This window comes from Nesoenas mayeri (genome assembly GCF_963082525.1).
Source record: "Nesoenas mayeri genome assembly, chromosome: 5".
In the NCBI taxonomy this organism is placed as follows: Eukaryota; Metazoa; Chordata; class Aves; order Columbiformes; family Columbidae; genus Nesoenas; species Nesoenas mayeri.
Window position 1 is genome coordinate 28,023,073 of NC_137548.1, and position 24,942 is coordinate 28,048,014.

Genomic DNA, 24,942 nt, shown 5'->3' on the forward strand with positions numbered 1-24,942 from the left:
TGTTTGGATTATCTCCTTTGTGTCCTCATCTGTATCACTTTGTAAGGGTAGAGTTCCTGAAGTCACCAGGTTAAAGGTGACTTTAAATGAAATTTTGACAGTTAAGAATGAGAGAAGTAATAAATTTTCTTCTCTTCCAGAACAGTTAAAATATTAGAGAATCATATGATTCTTCAGTAAATTTATTTTCCAGTTTTCTCTGACAAAAGTAATTTTCAACATATTTCAGTAACTTGCTAGGAAGACTGTGTCCAGCTGTGTTTGCAAAAAGGCATCTAAAGAAATAAAATCTTGCCAAATTCTATTTTCAGATGTGTGCTGCTTACATTATTATCCACTTGGTGGATTAACTCTACAGTTACACTGTTTCAGAGTTTTATTTCTTATCCTAAGCTAACCAATCGTAAATCTAGTTACTTTGTCTTTTTTGCAAGTTAATGATTCAATCATTAGCTTATACTTATGAAAACGTAAGAATTTAGCAATTAATATGTGCTTTCTCTCTCTTACGAAGGCAACATCAATTGCAAAATATAATCTAGCAGAAAAAAATTTCTCCTACTTCTTTCCTGATGACCCACCTACATTTGTCTTCAGTCCTGCAAGCAGACGGCGAGGGAGACCCCCAAAGAGGGTGTCTACTAGTCTTGTGAGTAGTGACATTTTTAATTCCAGATGAAGACACTTCAATGTAGTCTTTTAAGTTCTTCCATTTTTCTCTGAACTTTCAGAACAGTTGGAATGCAAGTTTGATGTTGTACTTTTTTACTTTGAGGATGAATTGGGATATGTTACATAATTGCTATTAAAGTAGATTACTTTATAGTTCAGCTGGTAGAAGGGACAATAATTGATGTGTTATCTTATTATTTTTATCTTTCTTATTTCTGTGATTTCACCAAGAAACTAGCTTTTCAGTGTGTTGTGAAGGCACATGGAGTACTTGTCCCTTCTTGGAACAATTAATAAATAATTTGCTAAAAAACTTTAATTTGTACTCCTAGATACAAGTATGTGACTTGACCTCAGATACAGTTATGTTACTTGCCTGTAATTAAACACAGCAAAGCTTAGTGCTTTAAACTGCTTTATTTAAAAAGAAAGCTGGCAGAAAAGTATTGGATTTTCTCCCTTCCTCCCCACCATTAGGCAGGATCTCTGGGTCTGTAGTATGTTTGTGGGAAACTCTTGCAGCCTGTTTTTATTCTTGTTTTAGAGAACTGTTGAAAAATTGGGAATATCTGTTTCTGGTCATTTCACTGTAGATTATGTTCTTTCTTTCCACTCCCCCTCTGAATTCTCTATCAGGAGGATGAAATTACTGCTAAACACAATACCCAAGGAAACAAAAGTAAAGTACCAAGGGAAAAGACAAGGTTCCAGAAGCAAAAAGAAGATATGCAGGCCATGGGTAAGTTGAGGTTTAGTCTTATGACTAGTAGAACCAGTTTTTGCAGGTCCGAGAGCAGGCCATAATTAGAGTACTTTTGGGGTTGTACCTCTCAAAGGGAAGATGTCACAAGAGCGCAATGCCAGAGCACTATTGCAAAGTGCTCCTTTCTGTAGTTAGAATGCTTGTTTCCTGGATTATTTATTTATTTATTATTTTTCTAAACTTGGGAAATGTAGGAAGCTTGTGCTCCAGCTATGTTGATTTCTATCTCAGAGAGCAAAATACTTGCGGAAATTTGGATTCTAAGGTCATGTATAAATTTTACCAGCTGAAGGTATATCAAAACATGAGCATTTAACCAAAACAATCTGTTGTATGAAGAAAATCCATAAATGGAAAATGACATCAAAATTTAAAAGAACTGCAGTGCTTTTTAAACCCATAATAATCCTTAAGCAAATCTTGAGTCCTTCTGAAGATGTCTATAAGTAGATATTTAAGATATGTCTAAATGTTCTGCAAGATTACTTACAGTCTGTTTACAAATTTTTCCAATTAAGAGAGCACAAATCACTTAAGAGGTTTTTATTTTGGACTTCTGGAATTATTTTGGCTGAATTTTGACCTGCTTCTGATCTATTTAAACTTTATTTCAAATGAAGTAAGGGGGCCTACATACCTTTTGCATGGATTTAATTGGATGAACTGGTGCATCTTCTTGAGGAGACAAAGCTCAGACAAGGACATGTTCTTCTGGATTGCAAGCACTGATGTCCTTCCTAACAAAAGGCTTTCATCTGTGGAAATGTTTCAGTGAACCTCTGGTTTCTGCTTCTCATTTCCATGATCACAGAATGTTTTAGGATGGCAGGAGTGCCTGGAAATTATCTAGTCCAACATCTTCTTAAGTAACTGCAAAGTTGTCTGAGACTACTTAGGGCCTTTTCTTAGGAGGTGGGGACACTGGGGCTTAATGGGCTCCACTAAACGCGTGCGTCCACTTTTCTGCACAACCAGCATTGTCAGCTGTTTATGTGCTGGAATGGACAGCACAAAACAAGGTAATCACTCATGAACGTCAGAGCTGCTTCCTTTTTTTTTTTGGTGTGTGGCATTAACTGCAGCTTCTAGAAGGCTAGTTAAGACACATTCTAGCTTAATTTTTAACTTCGTTTTATGCTGTTGTACCCGAAACCCCCACAGCCTTGAAACATATAGTTTCAAACAATGAAAGAGCAACCAGCCCTGAAATAAGTTGCATGACATGGAGATCCAAAGGTGTTCTTTGCATTTTCTGCCACCTCACTAGAAAGCTGTCAGAGCATGCTGATATTCAGACTTTGTAAATGCTTTTTGTTCTTTGCTGGGGCCAAAAAATTATGATAGATGCATCAAATAAGAAGTAATAATTAAAAAATATCATGGTGTCAAATGTTCTGTGTTGTTCAGTTTTGGCCCAATGTTGGCCCATGATTATAAACCTCCTTCTTTTAAAATATTTTTTTTGTTTTTAAGATGCAGGTTTTTTTGATTTGAAACCCGTACCACATTATACTGGTTGTTTAAAAAGTATGGTACCATCCATACAATGAACTTAAAAGTACGCTTTCAAATATACTATATTAATGTAATAGAATATTAATCTAAACTTTTAACCTGTAAATAATGTTTAATTGGAATGACAATTACTGACATTCATAAAGTATGTTAAAAAGAGCTGCTGTAGTACTTCACTAATAATGTAAAAAGGTAGCAAAATACCAAGTACCCTGAAAAATCAGCCTCCTTAATATGTAGAAACCTACAGGGCTCAGCTTTACTGCTGTTGTTTGCTGGGTGAGAGCTGTCGCTGGTATGTACAGTAGCTATCTGTAAAAACAATCTAACCTATTTTCAGAACTTTATAGGAAAATGTAATCCAAGTCTTTGAGTGCCATCCTCTTGGTAACAGAAGGATCTTTTTTCATTTTCTTCACTCATGATTCTAGCTCTCTTGCTTATTCAATTAAAATGGGAAGCGCCCTAGATACCCTTTTATTTGTTAGTGTGTGTGTGTACATTGACAGACATTGTCTGTCACAGAAAGTGGAAATTTGTATCCTGCTGTTCTTCTGTAGACAACTGCAAAGAAATCTGATCTCCTCAGGCAAGAACATTTTTTTTTACCAGTTAATCTTAAACTGTGTAGCAGAAGTAAAACTTGCACAAAAGCCACTGAAATACTTAGTAGGTTTCAAATGTATTGGCTTTTCAGTAATTAATGTATTTAAAGATCACTTATGTAAAGGTTTTTACTATCATAAATATTTCATGGTTATGTGCCACACCTAGTTGTGACATGCTTTTATTAGACAATCATTACTAATTATGTTGGTATAATTATATGCAGTTGGAATTGATTCTCATCTTTATAGGTCACTTGGTAAAAAACAATGCACAAGTAATAAACTTCTGTATACGTATGAAAACAGAAATTTGACTTTATTACAGTGATGACAACCTTGTAAAACATCTGTAATACTTAGGCTTAAAATTTTGGTTCTCTAAAGAACTTTCAAGTGATTGAATTTCTGGTTGGCATAGAAACAATTCAGGTGTCATAACAATATCTTTTTTCATATGGTAATTATAAAAAGACTAGTTTGTTTAGCACAGTTAGATAAAATTAACATTTTATAAAAGAAAAATAACTGTTTTGTTTGTTTTTTTCCTTTATAGCTTTTGAAAAAGCTAAATTAAAACGAGAGAAGGCAAATGCCATAGAAGCTAGGAAAAAGGAAAAAGAAGATAAGGAAAAAAAGAGAGAAGAATTAAAGAAGATTGTGGAAGAAGAAAGGATGAAGAAGAAAGAAGAGAAAGAGAGACTCAAAATAGAAAAGGAAAAAGTAATGCATTTGTAGTTTATATGTTTCATATAGGAACAAGAGAATGTCTTTCTAGTTTGTTTCTTAGTTGCTGTCTGCTTCAAGTTATTTTCCATGAACAGTTTTCAGTTCATAGAAATGTACTTTCGAAGAATAGGCAGTTAAATGACTATGGATTTGTATTTCTGGATAATATTCTCTATATAATTTTAGTTCACAAACAGTTCACTTTGAACATAATTCTGAATTAATGGGATGGGGTGGGAGCTTTTTGCCAATAACCCGTGACAGGATTTGATTTGATGGTTGTCTTCTACTTAATTGTTAGAGACTCTACGGCATCAGATTCACAGCATATTAAATGGTTGTGGGTTTCCATGTGGTTTCTCTTTGAATTGGAATTTTTCACTCTGAATGTGAAGAAATTATTTATTCCACTATATTTCACCACAGCCACATCCACGATCAATTTTGATGGTCTTTTTTGTGGCAACTTTTAATAAATACTCTTAGTTTTGATTTTTTTTTATTTCTCTCAGCCATTAAAAACTAACAAAAGCAAAAAACCCCACCACAACAACAAAACAAACAAACAAAAAACCCAACCAAACCCAAACATGTCTAATTCAACGAAGTATTACCAGAGTTTACTTTGAAACATTTTTGCCAGTATCTTCTTATAAAAACAAATCATTTTAATTAAAAAAGGTTTCATTTTATTTTTCGGTGTGATTGAAATCATAAAGGAGGCAGTTCTAGAAACTATAGTAGGGTGATCTGACCATATTTCAAATACATTTGTGACGCTCTCTTTCAGGAAAGAGAGAAGCTGCGTGAAGAAAAAAGAAAATATGTGGAATACCTGAAACAGTGGAGTAAGCCTAGGGAAGATATGGAGTGTGATGATCTTAAGGTATGACTGAATTTGGAGTTGCTCAAACTTACACTTTACAGGGTGCCTAATGTAGAGGCAGATCTAGATCTGATCTGAATGCTCGGGGTTGTGAATCACCTGCAGTCGTGTAATATTTCCCAGTGCCGATGCTAAAAGGATCACCTGCATCTGTATTTTCACCCTCCAGAAAATCTTTACAGGCTGTTCTCAGTCTTAACATAGAACAGATGTCTTTTTAAAATGCTGATGTTACTGAGTGGAAGGTATTCAGTATGCCTGACTCTTCTGTTAAATGTACAACATGGTCTCACCTAGAATAAACCCAAGTTACTTAAAAGATTTGAGTAACGAAGAAACCAAATTTTTGGCTGAAAAATGTAAAAGGACGTTAGCATGTTACTCTCTGTGGCATTCTTTTGATTTAAACTCTGACAGCATCCTTGCTTAACGAGCATCTTCCTGAATGATCCTAGAAACCTGGAGAAAATAACAAGAATTTATGTCCAAAAAGAACTTAATGTTCTAAACAAGAATATAGTGTGGCTGTACATAATGGAAGATTGTCTAGCGTTACACATTTATGTACACTTTATTATGATTTGTTGCCACAGGGGACAGTGAAGGAGGGAAAATTGTCAAATGCAAGGACGGAGGTTTATTTGAGATACACAGGGAAACATGACAGTGCAAAGAGGACAAGGGAGGAATACAAGAATGAATATATTTGCAAGGAGAGCTGCATAGGCCCTTGAATATGTGAGGAAAAACTCTTAGCTGCATAGAGAGAAGAGGAAACTGAAGAAAGGGAATAACTTTGTCAAAATGAGAGATAGCTCCGCAAAACAGTGCTGCTGTGTTTCAACTGGAAAAGAAACAGGGAGGGGTGGGAAAGTAGTGTCATCACTGCAGTCAACATTGACAAGAATATGAATACAGATAGGTGTAGATGAGAAAGCAAGAAGAAAGATCCACCTGTATACTGCTTTTAAAAAAAATCCATTTTCAGGAAATGCGTGAAATACCTTACTGTGTTCTTCTCAAAGCACAGTATTTGGCATTCTCCTTGTTAATGTTTGTGAACTGCCATCATTGTGGAAAGGAGCCATCCTTCTGGAAATTGTCTGCTAAGAAATGTTAAGTGAAGACAAATCTTGAAGAGTTACATCAAGATACTAATTTGAAAGTCAAACTCAGTGTTAGACACTGTTGTCTGAGATTTGGAGGTGGTGTCTCTGTTCAGTGGTCTTGTCACATGGTTACATGAGCTCCCTTTAAAATGTCTTTCATAACTGCCTCACCAACATAAAACCCCAAGTACCAGAACACTGGCTCATTAGACACGATCTTGCATATCCTAGTATTAGATGGGTGCGGTTTTATGTGAATGTGATGGGGTTTTGTTTGCTTGTCTTTGCAAGCAATAATGAGTAACTTTTAAAAGAGTATGTTTATTTTTGCTTGTCTGGACAGTTCCACCAAAATTAAATTCAAAACTCTTGTGAAATAATGCAGGTTTAAAGGAAAAATCTTGACAGCCAGTGTTATTGACTTGTAGTGCGTTTGAATTCCTTTAAAGGAAGATACAAAATAATTCAACTTCTCAAACATTAATAAACTTTTATCTCAAAAGATTTATGTCTATGTTGCATGCTCTTCAGTTTTTAAAGTCAGTACTACCACAGATGTTACTGTAATAATTGATTATATGTCTTGCAGAACTGTTTTTAGTAAAATGTAAAGAAACCCAACAGATACACTCCTTAAAATCATAGGCTAGTTTCAATCACTTGTGTACTCTGCAGAAACCAAATGCAATATTAAGTTGTCCCATTTGGATTACAGGAACTTCCTGTTCCAATGCCAGTGAAGACGAGACTTCCTCCTGAGATCTTTGGTGATGCTCTGATGGTTTTGGAGTTTTTATATGCTTTTGGGGAACTTTTTGATCTTCAAGATGAATTTCCTGAAGGAGTGACTTTAGGCAAGTTGTTGTTTATGTGGCAAGGTGCCCAGATGTTGTGATGTCCCTTCCTCTACCAACCAACTGAATATCTTAAGTGCACCCAAGTACTAGTGCTGAAATTTTTTCTGTACAGCTTTAATGTCGGTGCTTACACGTGCATATAAATCCACTTTTCACAGTCAACTTCTGCAGTGTTTATAAAATCAAAATTAATTTAAATGTAGAAGCTATTAATCTACGTATTAAAATGTCTACTTCTACTTTATTCTTGCAGTTAAATATTTATAAAATAATGTTGTTTTATCAGCACTCTTCGTGACAGAATCACTTTAGGAATATTTGTAATAAGTTATGGAACAGTAACTTGATTATCATACCTGAAGAAAAAAAAAATGTTTTCGCTCTTCAGTGCATAATTGTTTCCAACTTTGCAGTAAAAGTGACGCTTCTTAAACTTTATTCACAGAAGTTTTAGAGGAAGCTCTTGTAGGAAATGACACTGAAGGCCCACTATGTGAATTGCTGTTTTTCTTCCTGACTGCCATCTTTCAGGCAATGGCCGAAGAGGAAGAGGAAGTGGCCAAAGATCAAATAGCTGATGCTGAGACCAAAGGTCAGATACTTAATTTTACTGCTGAAAAACTGAAATGCCACTGGAATTAACTTTAAACTGCATGATTTATGGCATTCTTTTGTTTAACCTTGTCTTATTATGCATGGATATTGTATGCAAATTGACTTGTTTTTTCTCTTTTAACTGAAATTAAAGCTTTAAACTGGGCATGGAGGGTGGGGTTGAGGTGGGGGAATAGAGAAAAAACAAGCTCATTGTTACTACAATCATATCCAAGAAAGCATAATAAGCTTTTAACAGCACTGCTTATGTTTTGGCGGTGAGGCAAAACTCTTCTTCACTTTCCACCTCTTCCTTTAGCACTGTTAGATGTTTCTCCTGAGGGTCAAGAAACAAAGCAATTTCCTAAATCTTCTCAAAGGTCTTTATCTGTAGCTATAAAAAAAAATCTGGACCTGACTAGATTAAAAACTAAAAATCCCCAGCACAGTTAAAATGAAGAATTTTATGTTCATTTTCCGTCAGGACTTGGTGTGCATCCACAACTCCTAGGTTCTGCCATCTGTGTTTTTCACAGATTCACAGAATGTTAGGGATTAGAAGGAACCTCAAAAGATCATCTAGTCCAATCCCCCTGCCGGAGCAGGAACACATAGATGAGGTTACACAGGAATGTGTCCAGGTGGGTTTTGAATGTCTCCAGAGAAGGAGACTCCACAACCTCCCTGGGCAGCCTGTTCCAGTGTTCTGTTACCCTTACTGAGAAGCAGTTTCTTCTGATATTTAAGTGGAACCTCTTGTGTTCCCGTTTGTACCCATTGCCCCTTGTCTTATCATTGGTTGTCACTGAGAAGAGCCTGGCTCCATCCTCGTGACACTCACTTTTTATATATTTGTAAACATTAATGAGGTCACCCCTCAGTCTTCTCCAAGCTAAAGAGACCCAGCTCCCTCAGCCTTTCCTCATAAGGGAGATGCTCCACTCCCTTAATCATCTTCGTTGCTCTGTGCTGGACTCTCTCCAGCAGTTCCCTGTCCTTCTTGAACTGAGGGGCCCAGAAGTGGACACAATATTCCAAATGTGGTCTCACCAGGGCAGAGTAGAGGGGGAGGAGAACCTCTCTCAACCTCTCACAGTTACTCTGCCTTTGCTCTTCACTCTGTGGCTGAAGTTGCCCCCGTTTTCAGAGGCATTTGTTGTACACTAAACACTGATAAGAAGGAACTGCAGGCTTGGTTCCAAATTTATGTGGTCTGGGAACACTATATATGTGTTTTCATCCTTAGTCACGTGTTTCTCTTCTGTGTTCAGGCAGCTCAGTGGTTTGATCGATGGTCTGTGAATGCTCTAAGCCTCATTCCAGAGAGCACTCCATCTAGTGCTTTGGGAAGAGTTTGTCAATAACACAAACTTACAGTATTTTGTATGTTGCCCTGCACAATTTGGGTTTTTAATGCCCTTGCAAGGTGCTTCTGCCTATTTATTTCAGCTCAGTTATTTATAAAGCCTCGCTGTGGACCAGAGAACTGGTCTGACTGCTTTGTTATGCTCATTGAGCATCTAGTTATGGTCCCTCAAAACTGTGTGTTAGTGTGAGGAGGTAGAAAGAAGCACCAGACTGGGAGCCTTGAAAATATTTTAAGATGTTACTGTTGCTATGTACCTTCTGTGTTTTGAATCTGAGGTCTAAGACTTCTCCCAATTCTTTCACCCTCTGCGGTGCTTGGTGGAAGGGAAGACAAATGTTGTCACCGTGCTGGTGTCCAGTCCAGTGTGTCCTGTGTTTATGGACTGCCAGACTGCTGACTAGTTAAAGTAGAAGCTTTCACCCTTCATATCTTGTATTTCATTAGAGGTGGATGGGAACATAAGAGCCCTTCCAGTTTGAGGTCAAGTGAATCCTGTGGTTCCCCTGAAAGGCAGATGCATGAGGTACAGGAAGGCTCCTTTAATTCCTCCCTTGAAGACTGTGTATTTTCATGCTTAAGATTTATGTTTGATCTATAAAATGTCCTTATATAAAACATGCACACTATCTTCAGCAATAGAGGTTGCTCTTCTTAATTGAATAAAGTTACAGATTTGATACGAAGTTAACAAATATAGACTGTATTTTAATTACCATTGAATTTAGCAATTAAACTATTTTTTTTAACAACTGAGAGCCTTGCTTGGACAATATAAGCAAGGTAATCATTATCAGGTAATCATAGAATAGTTGATTAGATTCTTAATTATTCATACAACTGATCACAAAAAAAAAGTGACATAACTTTTGTATTTTAATTTGATTATATGGGGCTGGCAATTGCAAAAATCTGCCATTTCACTTGTAGTTCAGCAGAGCTGTGGGCAGGGCACTTAATCTTTTACTTGCCTTTGAACTTTCATTTCTTGTCACTCTTGTTTAGACATCTTCTTTCTTGTAAAAGAATTGCATGTTCTCAGCTTTGTAATTCTGGTGAACCAAGCTAGTAGTAGTCAGCATTTTTGCTCACTTCAATTCTGTACAGGCAGTGTTTCTGCAACAGAAAACACCGTGAATGTGGGGTTTTGGTGTGCATAATACTTTCTCAAACCCTGTTACGCGGATACAGTGAGAGGAGAGGTGTGGAGGTTAATTTTGCAATGTTTGGGTGAGAGTTTTCAAGCAACATCAATCATCATACAAGACTCTGTTGTGGATTTGTTTTTTTATATAGTCTCAGTTTGGATTTGTGGCTCTTAAATGACTTGGTGACTTTTAACTGCTTAGTGATTTGGACTTGAATAAAGTGAAATTGTTGAAACAGTATACAAGGCTGAAAGAATTGTGCCAGCCCTCTGGAGAAATACCTGTATGTGCTAAGGAAACTTGTCTAAGAAACAGGAATTTTGCCATTTCTCCCTTTCACTGCTCTGCTTCCTTGGTCAGTTCGCTGATGTGCGATGCTCCTTGTTAAGTGCAGGTGCTGCTTTGGTGAAATACAGTTTTTTTTGTCATGCCTTAGTAATTGTATTTGCGCAGAACAGTAAGGCTATATCTAAGTTACAGATTAAAAGTATAAAGGGAATGGTGATAACCAGTATCTGATTGGTTTAGGTGGTTTTTCCTAAAAACAAAATAATGATAGAATAGAGGTGTTCTTGCATTGTTTGCTTTAGCTTTCAAGTGTGTTTACGGATTTGTTTCTGTTTTTATGTTGCCATTGTGCATGTTTTGTGCATTGGGGTTGCTTTAACAGCTTCTACATAGGGAAAACAGTGTGTAGCATGTGGTGCATGTCCTTAGCTTTTAGTTGGATTTTTAGTTGCATTTAAAGATGTGTAAATTTTAATTTGGATGTTGAATTGAGTCTTGAATACATTGATGCTTTTGTAAATATTGGCCCCCTTCGCTTTGTCTGCAACTTTTAAAAAACGGCTTGCTTTCCTCCCCTCCACAGTACAAGTTTTAATTTGCACTAGAATAAAGTGTTTATTTCCTTAAAGATTTAACAGAGGCTTTGGATGAAGATGCAGACCCCACAAAATCTGCACTGTCTGCAGTTGCAACTTTGGCAGCTGCATGGCCCCAGTTACATCAGGGTATGTGTGGGTTTCACTTCTTGTTTTGTTACTGTTCTTATTTTGCTCTGTATTTTAAAGCACATTTTTTATATTTATATGAATTTAAGTATTTATATAAAATAACTGTTCACTCTTCTCAACTGTAGGCTGCAATTTGAAAAACTTGGATCTTGATAGCTGCACTCTTTCTGAGATTCTCAGACTTCACATTCTAGCGTCGGGTGCTGATGTAACATCAGCCAATGCAAAATACCGTTACCAGAAACGAGGAGGGTTTGATGCTACTGATGATGCTTGCATGGAACTGAGATTGAGTAATCCTGGTCTCTTGAAGAAACTTTCAAGTACCTCAGTGTATGATTTGTTGCCAGGTAATAAAGGACAGTAAATGTTAGAGGTGATTAGATTGCTCATCAGGTGATCAGATTTATAACTGCTTCAGATCAATGATGGTCAAAATGTACTGTATTATAAAATAATGTAGGTTGGAAAGGACCTCTGGAGGTCACCTAGACCACCCCCTGTGCTCCAGCCCCGACAAGCAGCAGATCCCACCAGATCAGAGATAGGTGGAGCAAGGCAGTCTCATTACTTCTGAGGAGCTTTTAAAAATACTGTAAAAAAAAAAAAAGTCAGTTTTACTTGCAGAAGGGGATCTCTCCGGGAGAAGGATCTCAGTATTTGATTCATCTCCTGCTTTTTATTACTGTTCTGGTTTGGCTCTTTTGTTTGTTATTTGGAAATGGAGAAAAAAACTATTATCTGCTGTTCCTTTATTTCAGTTTTGAAGATTGTTTTATCTAAAAGTTAATAAATCAAAAAAGAAGGCTTGCATCTCTGAGCAAAGCAGGTATTTCAGGAAATGCCTCTCTGCAAGTGCAGCTGGTGCACTAATAATGTTTGTTTGCTTTTTCTTGAGTGAGAACCCATCTTCAGTCTGGAATGTGTACCATTAAGGCTTATTTATCAATTGTATGATGAAATATAAAAATTGGTCTCAATTTTATTAGGAGAAAAGATGAAGATCCTTCATGCCCTCTGTGGGAAACTTCTGACTCTCGTCTCCACTCGAGATTTCATTGAGGACTCTGTTGACGTGTTACGACAGGCAAAACAGGAGTTCAGAGAATTAAAGGCAGAACAGCATCGCAAAGAACGAGAGGCGGCAGCAGCAAGGTAAAACCAGGATATGGAAAGCTAAATTTTGTTGCTACAAATTAAATTAATTCCTCAGTTTCAAAAGGCATATGAGAAAAAATAGCAGTGTTTGTGTTTTATACTGTTTTCTTGAGACCCTAAACAGGAGTGAAACTTTACTGTGCTAAGCATTGTCCTTTCCTATGTTACTGTTATTTTTAGATGGTGCGGTAGTATAAAAGAAGAAAGATGTGGCCAGATCAGATACTAGATGAATTGCAACTAGTTTTCTGTATTCTTTTTATTAGGATACGTAAGAGGAAAGAAGAAAGGTTAAAAGAACAAGAGTTAAAAATGAAAGAGAAACAAGAAAAGCTGAAGGAAGAGGAGCAAAGAAATCCTGCTGTGGAAGTACCTCTTGGGTATGATACATAGTATTACTGTGACATATATGATACAGCACTTCAGTTGTGTGCCCAGACCTTACCTATGTAATTTTCCTTGATGTGGTCATATATGAAGTTATATTTAAATATATAGCCCTTACTGTTGATTTTATTTTTCTTCCTAGTAGAACTGCTTTATGAAAGTGATTTTCTTTTAAAATCAACTTTTATTGTACTCATAATTTTACCAGCTGATGAGAAATTTACAAAATCTAATTTGTTGGGGGTTTTTTTGTATTACTTTTTGTCTCGCATTTATTTCTTATCTGTGAATATCTTCATAACAGACCATTCTAGTTTGTTCTCTAATTTGAGGAATTGATCTGAGCTAGATAATACTGACCTCACATAACAGTTTATGAATCAAATTTAATAGCATTTTAAAAAAATGCTGTGTTATCTCAGATGATTTCCATAAAATAAAGGTTTTTTGTTCTATTAATAAAACTGTATGGTTTCAGGTGGTAAGATTCATGCACAGGCACCTGTATATGATTCCAGAAAAAAAGCAAAGTGTGTATACAACACTTAATCTTTACCTGCTTGAGGAAGGGAGTTAGTTAAATAAATCTGCTAGCAAAAGGTGAGCATGGGCCAAAGAGAGATTTGTGCTATGTTTTTGAAGCTGTAATTGAAGAAAACCCAAGTTATCCTTTAATGGTTGTGTGTAGTTCTGTAGGTTTTTAATTGTATTTGCTAAATAAAGGGGAAAGGTGTAATAAGCATTTTATAAAATAGTATACATTTTGAGGAGGAAACACATTTTTTTAGTCATGAAAAAAATAATTCAGGTTAGTAGAACTTCACTAAAATGTCTCCAGAAAGGATCTGATTATATTAATGCTCTTCAAATGAAAGAGTGAATAGCAAAGAGCAGTTTTTAATCTTTAATATGAAACTTCCCATTTATAGTTTAGTGGGTTTCTTCTGGATTTTAATACATTCTATGACTTGGAAGTTTATTTTTAAAAAGCATTATAGGTCTTTGAGTAGCTTAAATATTTCTGAAAGGTAAACACTGTATAGAAGATGCTGTATTCTAGTGTCTATTTTCTTCACTCCATTCAGCTTTTAATACATGGCTGATCACTTAGTTACCTTTATTTTATTGTGTCAGGGAGGAGGAACGGGAAGACCTTGATACTAGTACAGAGAGCAAAGAAGCTGAACGTAAAGAGCAAGACATGGACACAATGACAGAGGATGAAGAAGAGCTGGGACCAAACAAAAAACGAGGGAGAGGTAATGCTATAATGTTTTATTCATTTGTGTACATGTATGCACACACACACGTGTGCAAGCGCCCGGGAAGTTCCTGGGTTTTATAGCAAATTCTTATAAAGTATCAATCTTTCCTGTAGATTTTTTGAAGGAAAAACAGAAAACCCACCCAGACATGATCCTAATGGGCTCTTAAGAATTGAGCTGGCCTGATGCAGTTCTAGTGGTCAAGTGTATGGTGTCTCACACTTCTGTTTCATCTTGTCTTCCATACTTGGTTTCCGGATTCCTCTTTTGTCTAAAAAAGAGCCCGGGCTGTTGCTGGACAAACCATTACAATTACGAGCAGTGCATTCAAAGACAAGGAGTTCTAGGAGTCTCATCTAACAGGGTGTGGTGTGGGTTTGGTGATTGTTAGGAAGCCGCAAAAACAACAGGTATTTTGAAAGAAAATGTTACATTGAGTGGTTTGGTTTCATTTGCCTTTGTTAATGAAGCAACATAACTTCTGTACAAGAGTACAACTAGGTTTCTCCACAGATTTCATTTCCTCAACAGTGTGCTAGTAGGAGCTGTGGTGCAGTAAATGGCACAGCCTGCGATTTGTAATTAAACATAGATACTGCCACAGGAGGATGAATTGTTGATGGCTTTGGCCTGCTACCTTATCTGTGTCTTTCTCCCATGAAGGCCTTGTGCTCGTGTCTGTGCCGGTGAAAGTCCTGGATGATCATGGACTTAAGGCTACATCTTGTACAGTTCCTAACAGTACCTGGGATAGAAATTCTGAGTCATTCAGTAATGGAGGTTTGAATATTTCCTCCAGCTTTATGATAGCAAAACAATGACGTCTAAAAGAGAATGTCAAGTTTCTCAAATGCCCGTGTTTGAGACATTGTGTGTGGAGGGCAGACAAGCATTATTTCATTCCTACAACTGGAGACAGAGGAGGTCACCCTGGAAATCGCTAGAAATTGACTACTGACAGCATCTTTCACCATTGCATGTGTTAATTACAAGATGTGCTTTTCTAGATGACTATCAGGACGTGATTCTTTGGTAAACTAAGATGTCAACAGGAATATTTTCAGCTGATATAAGTTGATAGTAAAAAATAGTAGTGTATATATATTAAAAAAAAAAAAGGATAAAGTAGTGTAACTGAGTTTGCAATAAAAGCTCTTATATAGGGATTCTGGTTTTGCCTGAGGTCTTTGGGGGGGTTTAATTGATCATTTCGAGTATGATAAATTAAGTCCAAAACGTAGTTCATATTCAATAATGAAATTGCTAGAAGTTTACTTGATCATGATATTTTTATAATACAATTTAAGTTTGTTTTTTTTTTTTTAATGGTGTTAAAAATAACTGTCAGACTTGGTCTAGTTTCTGCGAAGTGAAAGTATGCTAAAGATAACTTTCTCTTTATCAAGAGAAGGGGGTTAATCGCTTGAATTTTTCTTTGACAAAACTAGTATTGTTTCTTGACTGAGCTGATGGTCTTTGACAGGGTAAGTTTAACTAGTTTGATCAGAAAGGGACAGAACCAAAACCCGCCCTTTCCTTGAGTTTTTGGTTAAAGAAAAAATTTAAAAGTGTCTTCATAACATTCTTTTTCCCTTAACTTTTAGGAAGGAGAGGGCAAAATGGATATAAAGAATTTACAAGACAAGAAGAGACCCCTTGTGAAAAGAGTGAACCTCTTACTGCTGAAGAGGAAGAAGCTTTAAAACAGGAGCAACAAAAGAAAGAGAAGGAACTGTTAGAAAAGATTCAGAATGCAACAGCCTGCACAAATATCACCCCGTTAGGTCGTGACCGTCTGTACCGACGCTACTGGATTTTCCCCTCTGTTCCTGGATTGTTTATAGAAGAGGACTATTCTGGTCTCACAGAAGATATGTTGCTGCCTCGAACCTCTTCCTTTCAGAATAATGTACAGTCTTGCACAAATGAACCTCAGGTATTCAGTAAAACTGGAGAGTCTTTGAAATCTTCTGAATCTACCTCCAATATTGACCAAGATTCACACACCAGTGTTGTTGTAGAAGTGCCAAGGCCAGTATATAAACCAAACCGTTGGTGCTTTTACAATTCTCGGGAGCAACTGGACCAACTCCTAGAGGCTCTCAATTCCCGAGGACATAGGGAGAGTGCCTTAAAAGAAACTCTTTTACAAGAAAAAAGTAGAATATATGAACAACTAAGCAGTTTTCCTGTGGAAAAGTTCCATATTCCAGGTAAATGAGGAGTTCCGGATCTTAATTTGCTTCCATGGCTGTAATTTCTATGTAATATTCTAGAAACTTCTAATTCGCGTTTAATTTTAATTCCTAAGAATTATGAATTATTCTTAAGCATTATTTCAGTCTACAGAAAACAGGTTTGGTGTGTGGCCTGTTTCCCTCTGCCCATGATAGATTTTAGTTTTTTTCTGGTGTTTTATCCTGAAAAGAGCAATAACTTTTCTGTTATCTCACTGCTTATTAAAACGGGATTGGCTTTTAAACAAACATCTTTAGGCAGTAATTTGAGCTTTGGGAATAGATTAACTGGAGAATAAAGATTAATACCTGCTGAAGGCAAATCATAGTATTGATCATCTGATGTCCTCATTTCCAGTATGATGAAAGGAGACACAGATATGACACTGGAGACAGAAACATTGCAAAGGGACACAATTACTACCCTGATTCATTGAACAGGGCAGGTTCTTTGCCAACATTATAATGCTTTGGATTATTTGAAAGCCTTTACTGGCCTGTTGTGAAGAAGGGAATGACAGCATATTACAGGGTCATACTAAAAGCTTTGGGAGGAAAAAACAGTGTAGCCTGTTGGTTGTTCTGTGGCCAAGTATTTTGCCATTTATTGGCAAGGCATTAGCTCCAATCCTTGATAAAATTCTGCATACACAAGATCGCAGCTGGCTTGTTTGTGGTGTGTTGGTGGGTAGAGTATGTTACTAAAATGAAACTCGCTAGGGTAATGTTTAAGAAATTGCAGTTTGTTTTGAATTATGCCAGATTACTGTCAGGATTTTAGTGTACCTGAATTATTCACAACAGAGCTGAGTTGTGTTTTACTGCAGAGCATGTGCCAGAACATGCCACAAACACATCAAATACTACTAAATCTGTAACTGCTTTACCATTTCTTTTGACAGAAACTAGCACAGGACAGAGTTCTTGTGTAGTAATTGAGCTTTATTTGGAGGCATCATGGCTTATGGCTATGTTTGTGTTTTTTGTGAGAAAATCTATCATTTTCTCATATATTTGTGTTTGTATGTGTAGTTCCTTATTTTTCTAGTTGCTGCACCCTTATATTTTGTATGTTGTTTTCTGTCCTGAAGCAACTTGATTTCCCAATCATAGATTTTTCTCTTTCTATGCTAGAATTGTAGCATAATGTTGATTAAAAAACAAAACCAACAAAAAACCAGCTTCGAACTTCACTTTAATAGAAAGACAATTCAAATGCAGTGTTCTAATACCAGTGCCACCTCCCCTCTGTGGTAGGTGCCCACATGTAGCTGTGCTGGGGAGGGAGTTTCTCTGCAGTGAACTTCGGCTGCTGCCCTGTTGTCTTCACTCAAATGACTTACAAGACAAATGGGAACTACTCAGTGATTCTCTGGTGCTGTAAACTGCCCTTTTCTGTTTTCTAATTCCCACTCAAAAGAGTGTTGAAATAAAACTGATACATGCTGTTACCTGATTTCATTCCAGTATCCATTAACATTTCCTCACCAACTGTTAGCAAGCCAATTGCTGCTGTTTCAGTTTTGCTCAAGAAAAAAATAATTTCTTCCTTTTCTTTTAAACCAAAAAACTTTTCTCACATCCAGACATCAGAGTATATGAGTATACATTTTGAGAATATTTGCATAGTTACTTTCAGTTACAGGCAATTGTTTCTGCAGTCGAGAGCACCTTAGAAAATTCATCCTGTACTTCCTTACAGCTTTATGGTAATTTTTTGTTAAATACCTCCAAGCTTTTGCATTTACCTCCTCATCACTGCACTCCTAGAATTTAATATAAATCCTGGGAACCAAAACATTTGCCACTTATGCAGATTTACAAGCACTAATTTGGGATCTGGGCATACTTTCAGCTCTTTCCTGTGGCTTTTGAGCTTTTGCATGAATTTTCAGTTCTCTTATGAAGAGATTTCTGCATGACTGCCTATCATCAGCTCTTCCCATCTTTTTCATAAATTATGTTGCTGTCTTGTTCTGTTTTTTCCCAGCCTTTAATTAGAGGGCACAATCAGTCTAGTCTGTGCCTGTGTCATCTTGATCTGTTAGTTTTGGTTTAAAGTTAGATTTTTAAAAGGGATTATATTTTCTTCTGTTAGTTTTTGTGATTATCCTTTGCACATGCTTATTTTAAATGTTGTCATGATAAAGATCCATGCAGGAAAGAAAACTGAGGAGTTCTCCTGTAAAGTAAGGACCATTGAACATGAAAAATGCTAGAAATTTGACTTTATTCTTTCTCTTGGTGTTTTTTTTTCCTCCTTGCACTTACAGCAGTTGTTGACCATCTACTACTTCAGAAAGCATTTTAAGATGAAAGAATGACTTTTAAATTTACAAGAATTTGTCATCTTTTGTGTTGGGATGAGCGGATGCTAATCCGTAGGTCTTCCCTTAACACTCTGCTCCGTGTGGTTGGGTCAGGTGCCTCAGCTGTCATGGAGCTGCTGGTGTTGGCAACTGTCCCTACAGGAAGGGAGTTTTGAACCTGTGCCTTCAGTTTGTTCAGCCCTGTGCTACGTTTTATTCCAACAGCAGCCACGTTAAGGAAGAAAGTCCACTAACATGAAGTTACTCGGTATTTTTGCAGACAAACCTCAAAGTGACATCAGACCTTCTTCAGGACGGGGAAGGATGTCAAATGCCCATGATGGATCTTATGTATCTGCAGAGAAGCAGCTTGAGCTGAGACTTCGAGACTTTCTTTTGGACATTGAAGACAGGATCTATCAAGGAACATTGGGGGCTATTAAGGTATTTGTGAATTGTAGCATACATAGCAGAATGGTGGTGCCATCAAGTCTGTAGCTTGAATGAGAACTCTTGCATGGTATGGGTTTTACTGAAAGCATAATTAAATTTAGACAGGAATTGGCAGTAAAAGTTTGTGGCCTCTGATTCTTTAGAAACTTCAAGTTTCTGTGTTTGCTTCAGGTTACAGACAGACAGTCTTGGAGAGCAGCCTTAGAACATGGGCGGTACGAGTTCCTGAACGATGAAAACAAGGAAAATGGTATAATTAAAACTGTGAATGAAGAATCTGAAGAAATGGAAACTGATGAACAAGATAAGTTTATTGTGAAAGACAGGTAAGAGCTATGGTTTAAATAATGACTCTTCCCTGTGAGATTTACAGCGGTGCCCTGGGGTTTTTTTAACCTTAAAATTGTTTTTACCCTCAAATTCTTTGGAATAGTGTTTAAGAGTTGAGTTGTAAAACGTGACATTTTTCTTTGATTTATGTTTTGTAAATGACACTGTTCTATTGCCATATAAGATTAAGACACCAATTTTTACAACAACTTCTACTATCAAATACTACACTGCTCAAAGTGAACATCAGTTATCAAATAAGTAATACATTAATTCATTTTAAAATCATTTGAAACACAGAGAAAAGTTAATCTGGCAATTCTGGTTTGTTTTCCAGAAGAAAAAACAAACAAACAAAAACCCAACACTTTGTGGGAAAAGTGGGAGTGTTTCAAAGGGAAAATGGTAATAGTAACAAATTGCTGGTTGAAGTGGCCACTGTACCTCTTCACGAGTCACAGCGAGAACCATCAGTGCAAGAGGCCACGGTCTGGGTTAACCTTAAGCAATGCAGCACATCAGAGATACAATCTTATAATTTATGAATGATGATCATTCTGCAGCGCAAGCTGCAGCATAGTAACAGAGGAAACCTCAAATCTCATATAGTGTTGGTTTGTTTGGGTTTTTTTTAAACAAACATTTGAGACAGATGTGGGAGTCTACACTATATCTGTTTGTTGTAAATCAAACTATAGAAACTGAAGATTTCTAAATATTTAATTCTTTCTTTGCAGAAATATCTAATTTACTTAATAGATGTACAGTTGTATGTCTCTATAGAATGTGAATGCTGAAATATTGCAGGAAAAGAGATTCATTTGCGGTGATCATTATACCAACATACTATTTGCTTATGTATTCTGTGAGGTTTTCTGCAATTACACTTTTATGAAAGCCTTATTTCTGGGTGGACTCTTGAATGCTGTGTTGGATGTAGGAATTTAAAGTTCTTTAAGGTTTTTTCCTTTTTATTTCAGTTGGCTGAATTAGTATTTTCATGTAAGACTGTCCTTCAGATCAGAGTTCTCTACTTGCATGCAAAATGAATAGGGTCACCCTCTGTATTAATGACAGAATTTAGACATTTGCTTCCTGAAAACCACAACATAGAAATATTCCAGTGTTTAATTAAGAAGCTAAAATTCATCTGTCTCCAGTTGCCTTGGGCACTTGCTCCATTGCCAAATCCCAATTCAACTGCAGAAGCTTGTTGCTTCGTTTTTGGTTGGTTTTTTTTCCGTTTGATACTGACTCAGTCAAAGTTTCTGAATAAAGTCTGCTCTAATAAAGCCTTGCATATTAAAACAGAGAGTATGGGATTCTGAAATCATGTGACAGATCGCTTTTGATGCTGGGCTTTTTATCCACCTCAGAGCGAGTGACATCTCATTAAGACCTTGGAGTTTGACTAGTGAAATGTAAATAACTATGCAGCTTTTTTTCTGTTTGCTTTTAGGCTCTCGAAATGTGTGTGACTGCAAAATATAATGAACAACTTTTAAGTGTGAAAAAAGAACAGGGACAACCAAAAGCATTGCTCTTTCACCAGAATAAAGCAGAATCCAGACAGTCTTAATTAGGTTTTTTTTTTATAAACCCCAAGTAGAAATTGAATGTTATTTTCCTTGGTGTGAGTTGCTTTTCTACACTAAATGTAATGTTTGTGGTTCGGGAAGATTAACTACACTTTGAAATGATTACTTAGTCTTTGGTCAAAGAGAGTTAATATTTTAGAAAAATCCTCCAAGGATGAGAACATATACGTTAACAATTCTTAATATAACATTCTAAAATGCTTTCTGGTTGTATTTAATTTTCTTTTCAAAAATCTCATTAATTGTGGGGATATATGTAGTCGAACTTCTGCAGATGAAAGTATTCTAAAAGGCTACACCTCACTCCTGGAAGTGTTTTCACTGAAGAATCATTGGGAAAATAATTCACAGAAATCTCCCTAAGCTAGCTGGTGGATGTTGGATCAAATCTTCTGGAAATCTTAATAATAGTATTGAAATTTGCCATATGCATTTCTTGACATTTAGATAATTGTTACTGAAACATTATTTATCTAGATTTATTAGACTAATTAAGCAAATATGAGAACTGGGATAACTGTCTGTTCATATGTGTAGCCCATGCATGTCTGTGAAGTGAAAATAAAAATCTGGATACAGACCTGTACAAATATCTATGGTATTAAATTCAAAATATGTTAAAACGTATAATTTAATATATTTCTATTTTAGACTTGTTGGGTTAAAAACAGAAGCTCCAAGTGCTGCGTCAACAAGTACAAGTACTCCTCAGCCAGTTAATAACGTGGTCCACTACTTGGCATCTGCACTGCTTCAGATAGAACAAGGGATTGAGCGCAGGTTTCTCAAAGCACCTCTTGGTAAGCCTTAGAATTGAAACTGTTACATCTCTAATTTTGTGTAAGATTTTGTAACAAACACCCCTCCTCCCAAACAAACAAAAACCCCACAAAGAACACAGAAGAAGCATGCACTCCAAACTCACTTCTTTTGTAAGGCTGGATGCTTTAGTGGGACATGTTGGGGAAAAGAACAAATAACTGATCTATTACTATGTACCATTGTAAAATTTAAAAATGTTAGATTATCAGGTTACAAGGCCATAGAGCATGAGGAAACATTAATATTTTTCTTTTCTGCATGTCCTGAATTACATGTATTAATTAATTTACAGCATATTTTACTCTTAAATACATGCCTGTTTAACCTGGATCACTTCAGTGATCTTGTTCATGTGGCCATACAATTATATGGATGCATTGTGAGGCAAGTTGTACTGTTGGGCAGAAATAAGTGAGCTTTTGGGGGGAATACTCCATAATTCAGCATTGCTGTTGAGGCCAGTGTATCATGCAACTATACCATGAGTTTCTTAGGTGGTAAAAATGTGTCCTCCCTTTTATGTTGTTTCTGTGAAAGCAATGTAGGCCTGGTTTATCTTGATCACCTTGTTCAGCGATAGCAGAATATTTGCGGTAAAAGGTAGTAAAGATTTACACTATGAACTTTCAGATCCTCGGGTTTTGTGTTCATGCTGTAAAACTTAGAAATAAAGGGTTGCAAGAAGAAATTAAACCAAAGCACGATTATGGGCAAGAGGAGATCCAAAGTGCCTAAATTCACTTGTTTTCCCGTGATTCCTTAGGATGCATTTGCAATTCAAAACTGGGATTTTTGTCTTGGAGAAGCACGTGCAGGTGGTTCATCCTTCCCAAGGCAGCTGTCTCAGTCAGGCCGCCCTTCGGATGCGGTGGCGAGGACAAGTGATGCTCTGTGCTGGGCCGCACCGCTTTGCTCCTCGCTGGGGGAAGCGCAGCGTGGGTCACCAGTGCAGCACAGACTGGCAGTGCCCCAGAGCGCAGACTGCTACACCACCTCTTACGTTGATATTCTCCTCTGATAATGACTGCGTACAAAATCCTTAGGCTCTGACAGATTTTGCTGCAGCAGTTTAAGATGAAGGTGTGGGGTTTGGTATATTAACAGTAGACATTAGTGCCCTGTGGCACAGTTGACCTGAAACTGTTTCTGCTTCTTGGCTGCTCCTGCATAGAGTCTGGTGCCTGGTTATCAGTTGACACTGAAGATGCGTTTGAGCTAGATTTGTGCCAGAGACTGACACATAGGCATGGGTTCCGTTCCACAGGCTTTTGTTATCAGTGTGATGACCTCTAGGAGAGGGAAACACAGCAAATGATTGAGATGAAAGGGGAGAGCATAGGAGTGGTTTAAGCTGCAGCTGTTCACAAGCTTTACTTGGCGAAGTGTGTTTGGTCAACTCAAGGCTGTCTGCCCTTTCCAAGCCAGGCATGATGCAGCTTATTTCCTGCCACAGGACTAGATTTACAACATGTGCCTGGGACAGTTAATTGACAGTACATTCAGTGTTTGCCATATTAACCTGCACACGCAGAGTGGTAAATACATTGTACAGTACATGCCTCCATTTCCAGACTCTCTCTGGGAGTATTTTGGCAACAGCATCTTGCTCGCAGCTGTAAGTTTAGCTTGTAAGGGGAAGAACATGGCTATTAGTAGGTTATGGACATACATCGGGCATCATGAGTTAGAGGAAAAGGACTAAAAGAAGAAGGATGTCCCTGAAGTAATGGAGAGGAAATTTTTTAGCAATCCTCCTGCATCTTTTTTTTGGTGGTCCCAGCTCTGCCATAATCTAATGGTGGTTCATGTTTTTTGCCTGACCTTTTGTTGATAGTGGGCTTTCTTGTTTGTTTTTAACTTGGGAATCCTGTTTTCCTTTAGATGCTTTATACTGTGTGACAAAGAAACTATATAGGGAAAACAATCTTACGTGATTTGCGTGTCTTAAGTATTACATGTTTGTTTACCATACTGTGCCTGTGCATCTCTTCTGCTCTGATAAATGGTATCGCTGTAAGATTATGCTAATGTATAGAATAATCTACATAGCTGAGGGAGCAGGAAGGATCCCAGGTCTCCTCAGCTCTGGCTTACTGCCCTAACCATTACGCGACAGCATCGGGTTCTCTCTTCCTTGCTTTACCTTTGGTGCCAAGCGTCTCATGTTTTCAGTTGCGTAATGGGCTGCTTTTAGCAGGATATGAGTCTGAATGAAGGCAAGATTTTAGTTTTGTCATTAGAGAGCTCTTGGAGGAGCCATGGCTTTGAGTGACTATGTAGTAAGGAAAACTTAAACCACACACCTCTTTGATTTTTCTGAGTGCTAGGCAGTTACACGAAAGGTGCTCTGACTTTGGAACTTCTGGATGCAAATAGAAGGTGCAACTGCCAAGTGTCAAGGAAACCTGTGTGTTTGAGAGGCATCTGGCAAACTTGTGGGATGCAGCCCTTTCTGGGTACAAATCTTCAGTGTTTGACATGTTTCAAAAACCAAGTGTGTAAAATTTGCATGATCTTACATTCAGCTTAAGTTCCCCCATTGGAAACAGTGTCCTAGCGTGCTACCACAGTGAGCTCTATTTTTTTTAGTTTGCAACTTCCATATGTATAACAGGGAAAGAAAAGTTCCATACTTAGTTTGACAAGGTAGCATCATTAATAGCGTCACTAAACCTTTTTATTAAAAGTGGATGCTGCTGCTTGCTCAGGGACTGTCTGGTGCTTAAAACTAAGGTTCCCTCTGTCATTGGCTCCTAGAAAGTGGCCAGCAGTACTCAGATAGAAAATAGCTTGTCGTTTGTAACCACTGGGTTTTGGGTTGTGGGCTTTTTGTTTTTGTTTGCCTGTTCTTATACAGATCATTGTGTTTGTACACTCATATTTTTTCTAACCGGTGGGATTTTTTTATAGTTGTTCCAACTATTTAATGGCACTGTTCCCTAGACAGAACGCCTGCATATCTATTTCTAAATGTTAAACCTGAGAAACCCAACTTGTTAGGCTGATTTAATTACCACTGAAGTAAAAACATTGGAAGTCAAGCAAGCACTAGGAGTTCTGTTTTGGTAGCAGTACAGGGGAGTGCTTTTGGTAGAAAATGTACCCGTGCATTTCTGCTTTACA

The 24,942-nt window shown here is 37.2% G+C and overlaps 1 protein-coding gene across 3 annotated transcripts in view; it reads left to right on the forward strand.

Moving 5' to 3' along the window:
• The window catches only part of BAZ1A (bromodomain adjacent to zinc finger domain 1A), a 64,420-nt gene that overhangs the window by 27,538 nt on the left and 11,940 nt on the right, over positions 1-24,942 (forward strand). For 2 of the 3 annotated variants that reach the window (XM_080345016.1, XM_080345017.1), the window contains exons 7-21: positions 515-649; positions 1,309-1,411; positions 4,112-4,278; positions 5,075-5,170; positions 6,995-7,133; positions 7,582-7,728; positions 11,162-11,257; positions 11,386-11,610; positions 12,250-12,415; positions 12,685-12,798; positions 13,940-14,064; positions 15,675-16,283; positions 18,897-19,060; positions 19,241-19,395; positions 21,649-21,797. In XM_080345016.1, the coding sequence (XP_080201142.1) occupies positions 515-649; positions 1,309-1,411; positions 4,112-4,278; positions 5,075-5,170; positions 6,995-7,133; positions 7,582-7,728; positions 11,162-11,257; positions 11,386-11,610; positions 12,250-12,415; positions 12,685-12,798; positions 13,940-14,064; positions 15,675-16,283; positions 18,897-19,060; positions 19,241-19,395; positions 21,649-21,797 (2,590 nt within the window). The remainder of the gene's footprint in view (positions 1-514; positions 650-1,308; positions 1,412-4,111; positions 4,279-5,074; positions 5,171-6,994; positions 7,134-7,581; positions 7,729-11,161; positions 11,258-11,385; positions 11,611-12,249; positions 12,416-12,684; positions 12,799-13,939; positions 14,065-15,674; positions 16,284-18,896; positions 19,061-19,240; positions 19,396-21,648; positions 21,798-24,942) is intronic. The other variant, XM_080345018.1, reaches the window with a different exon arrangement.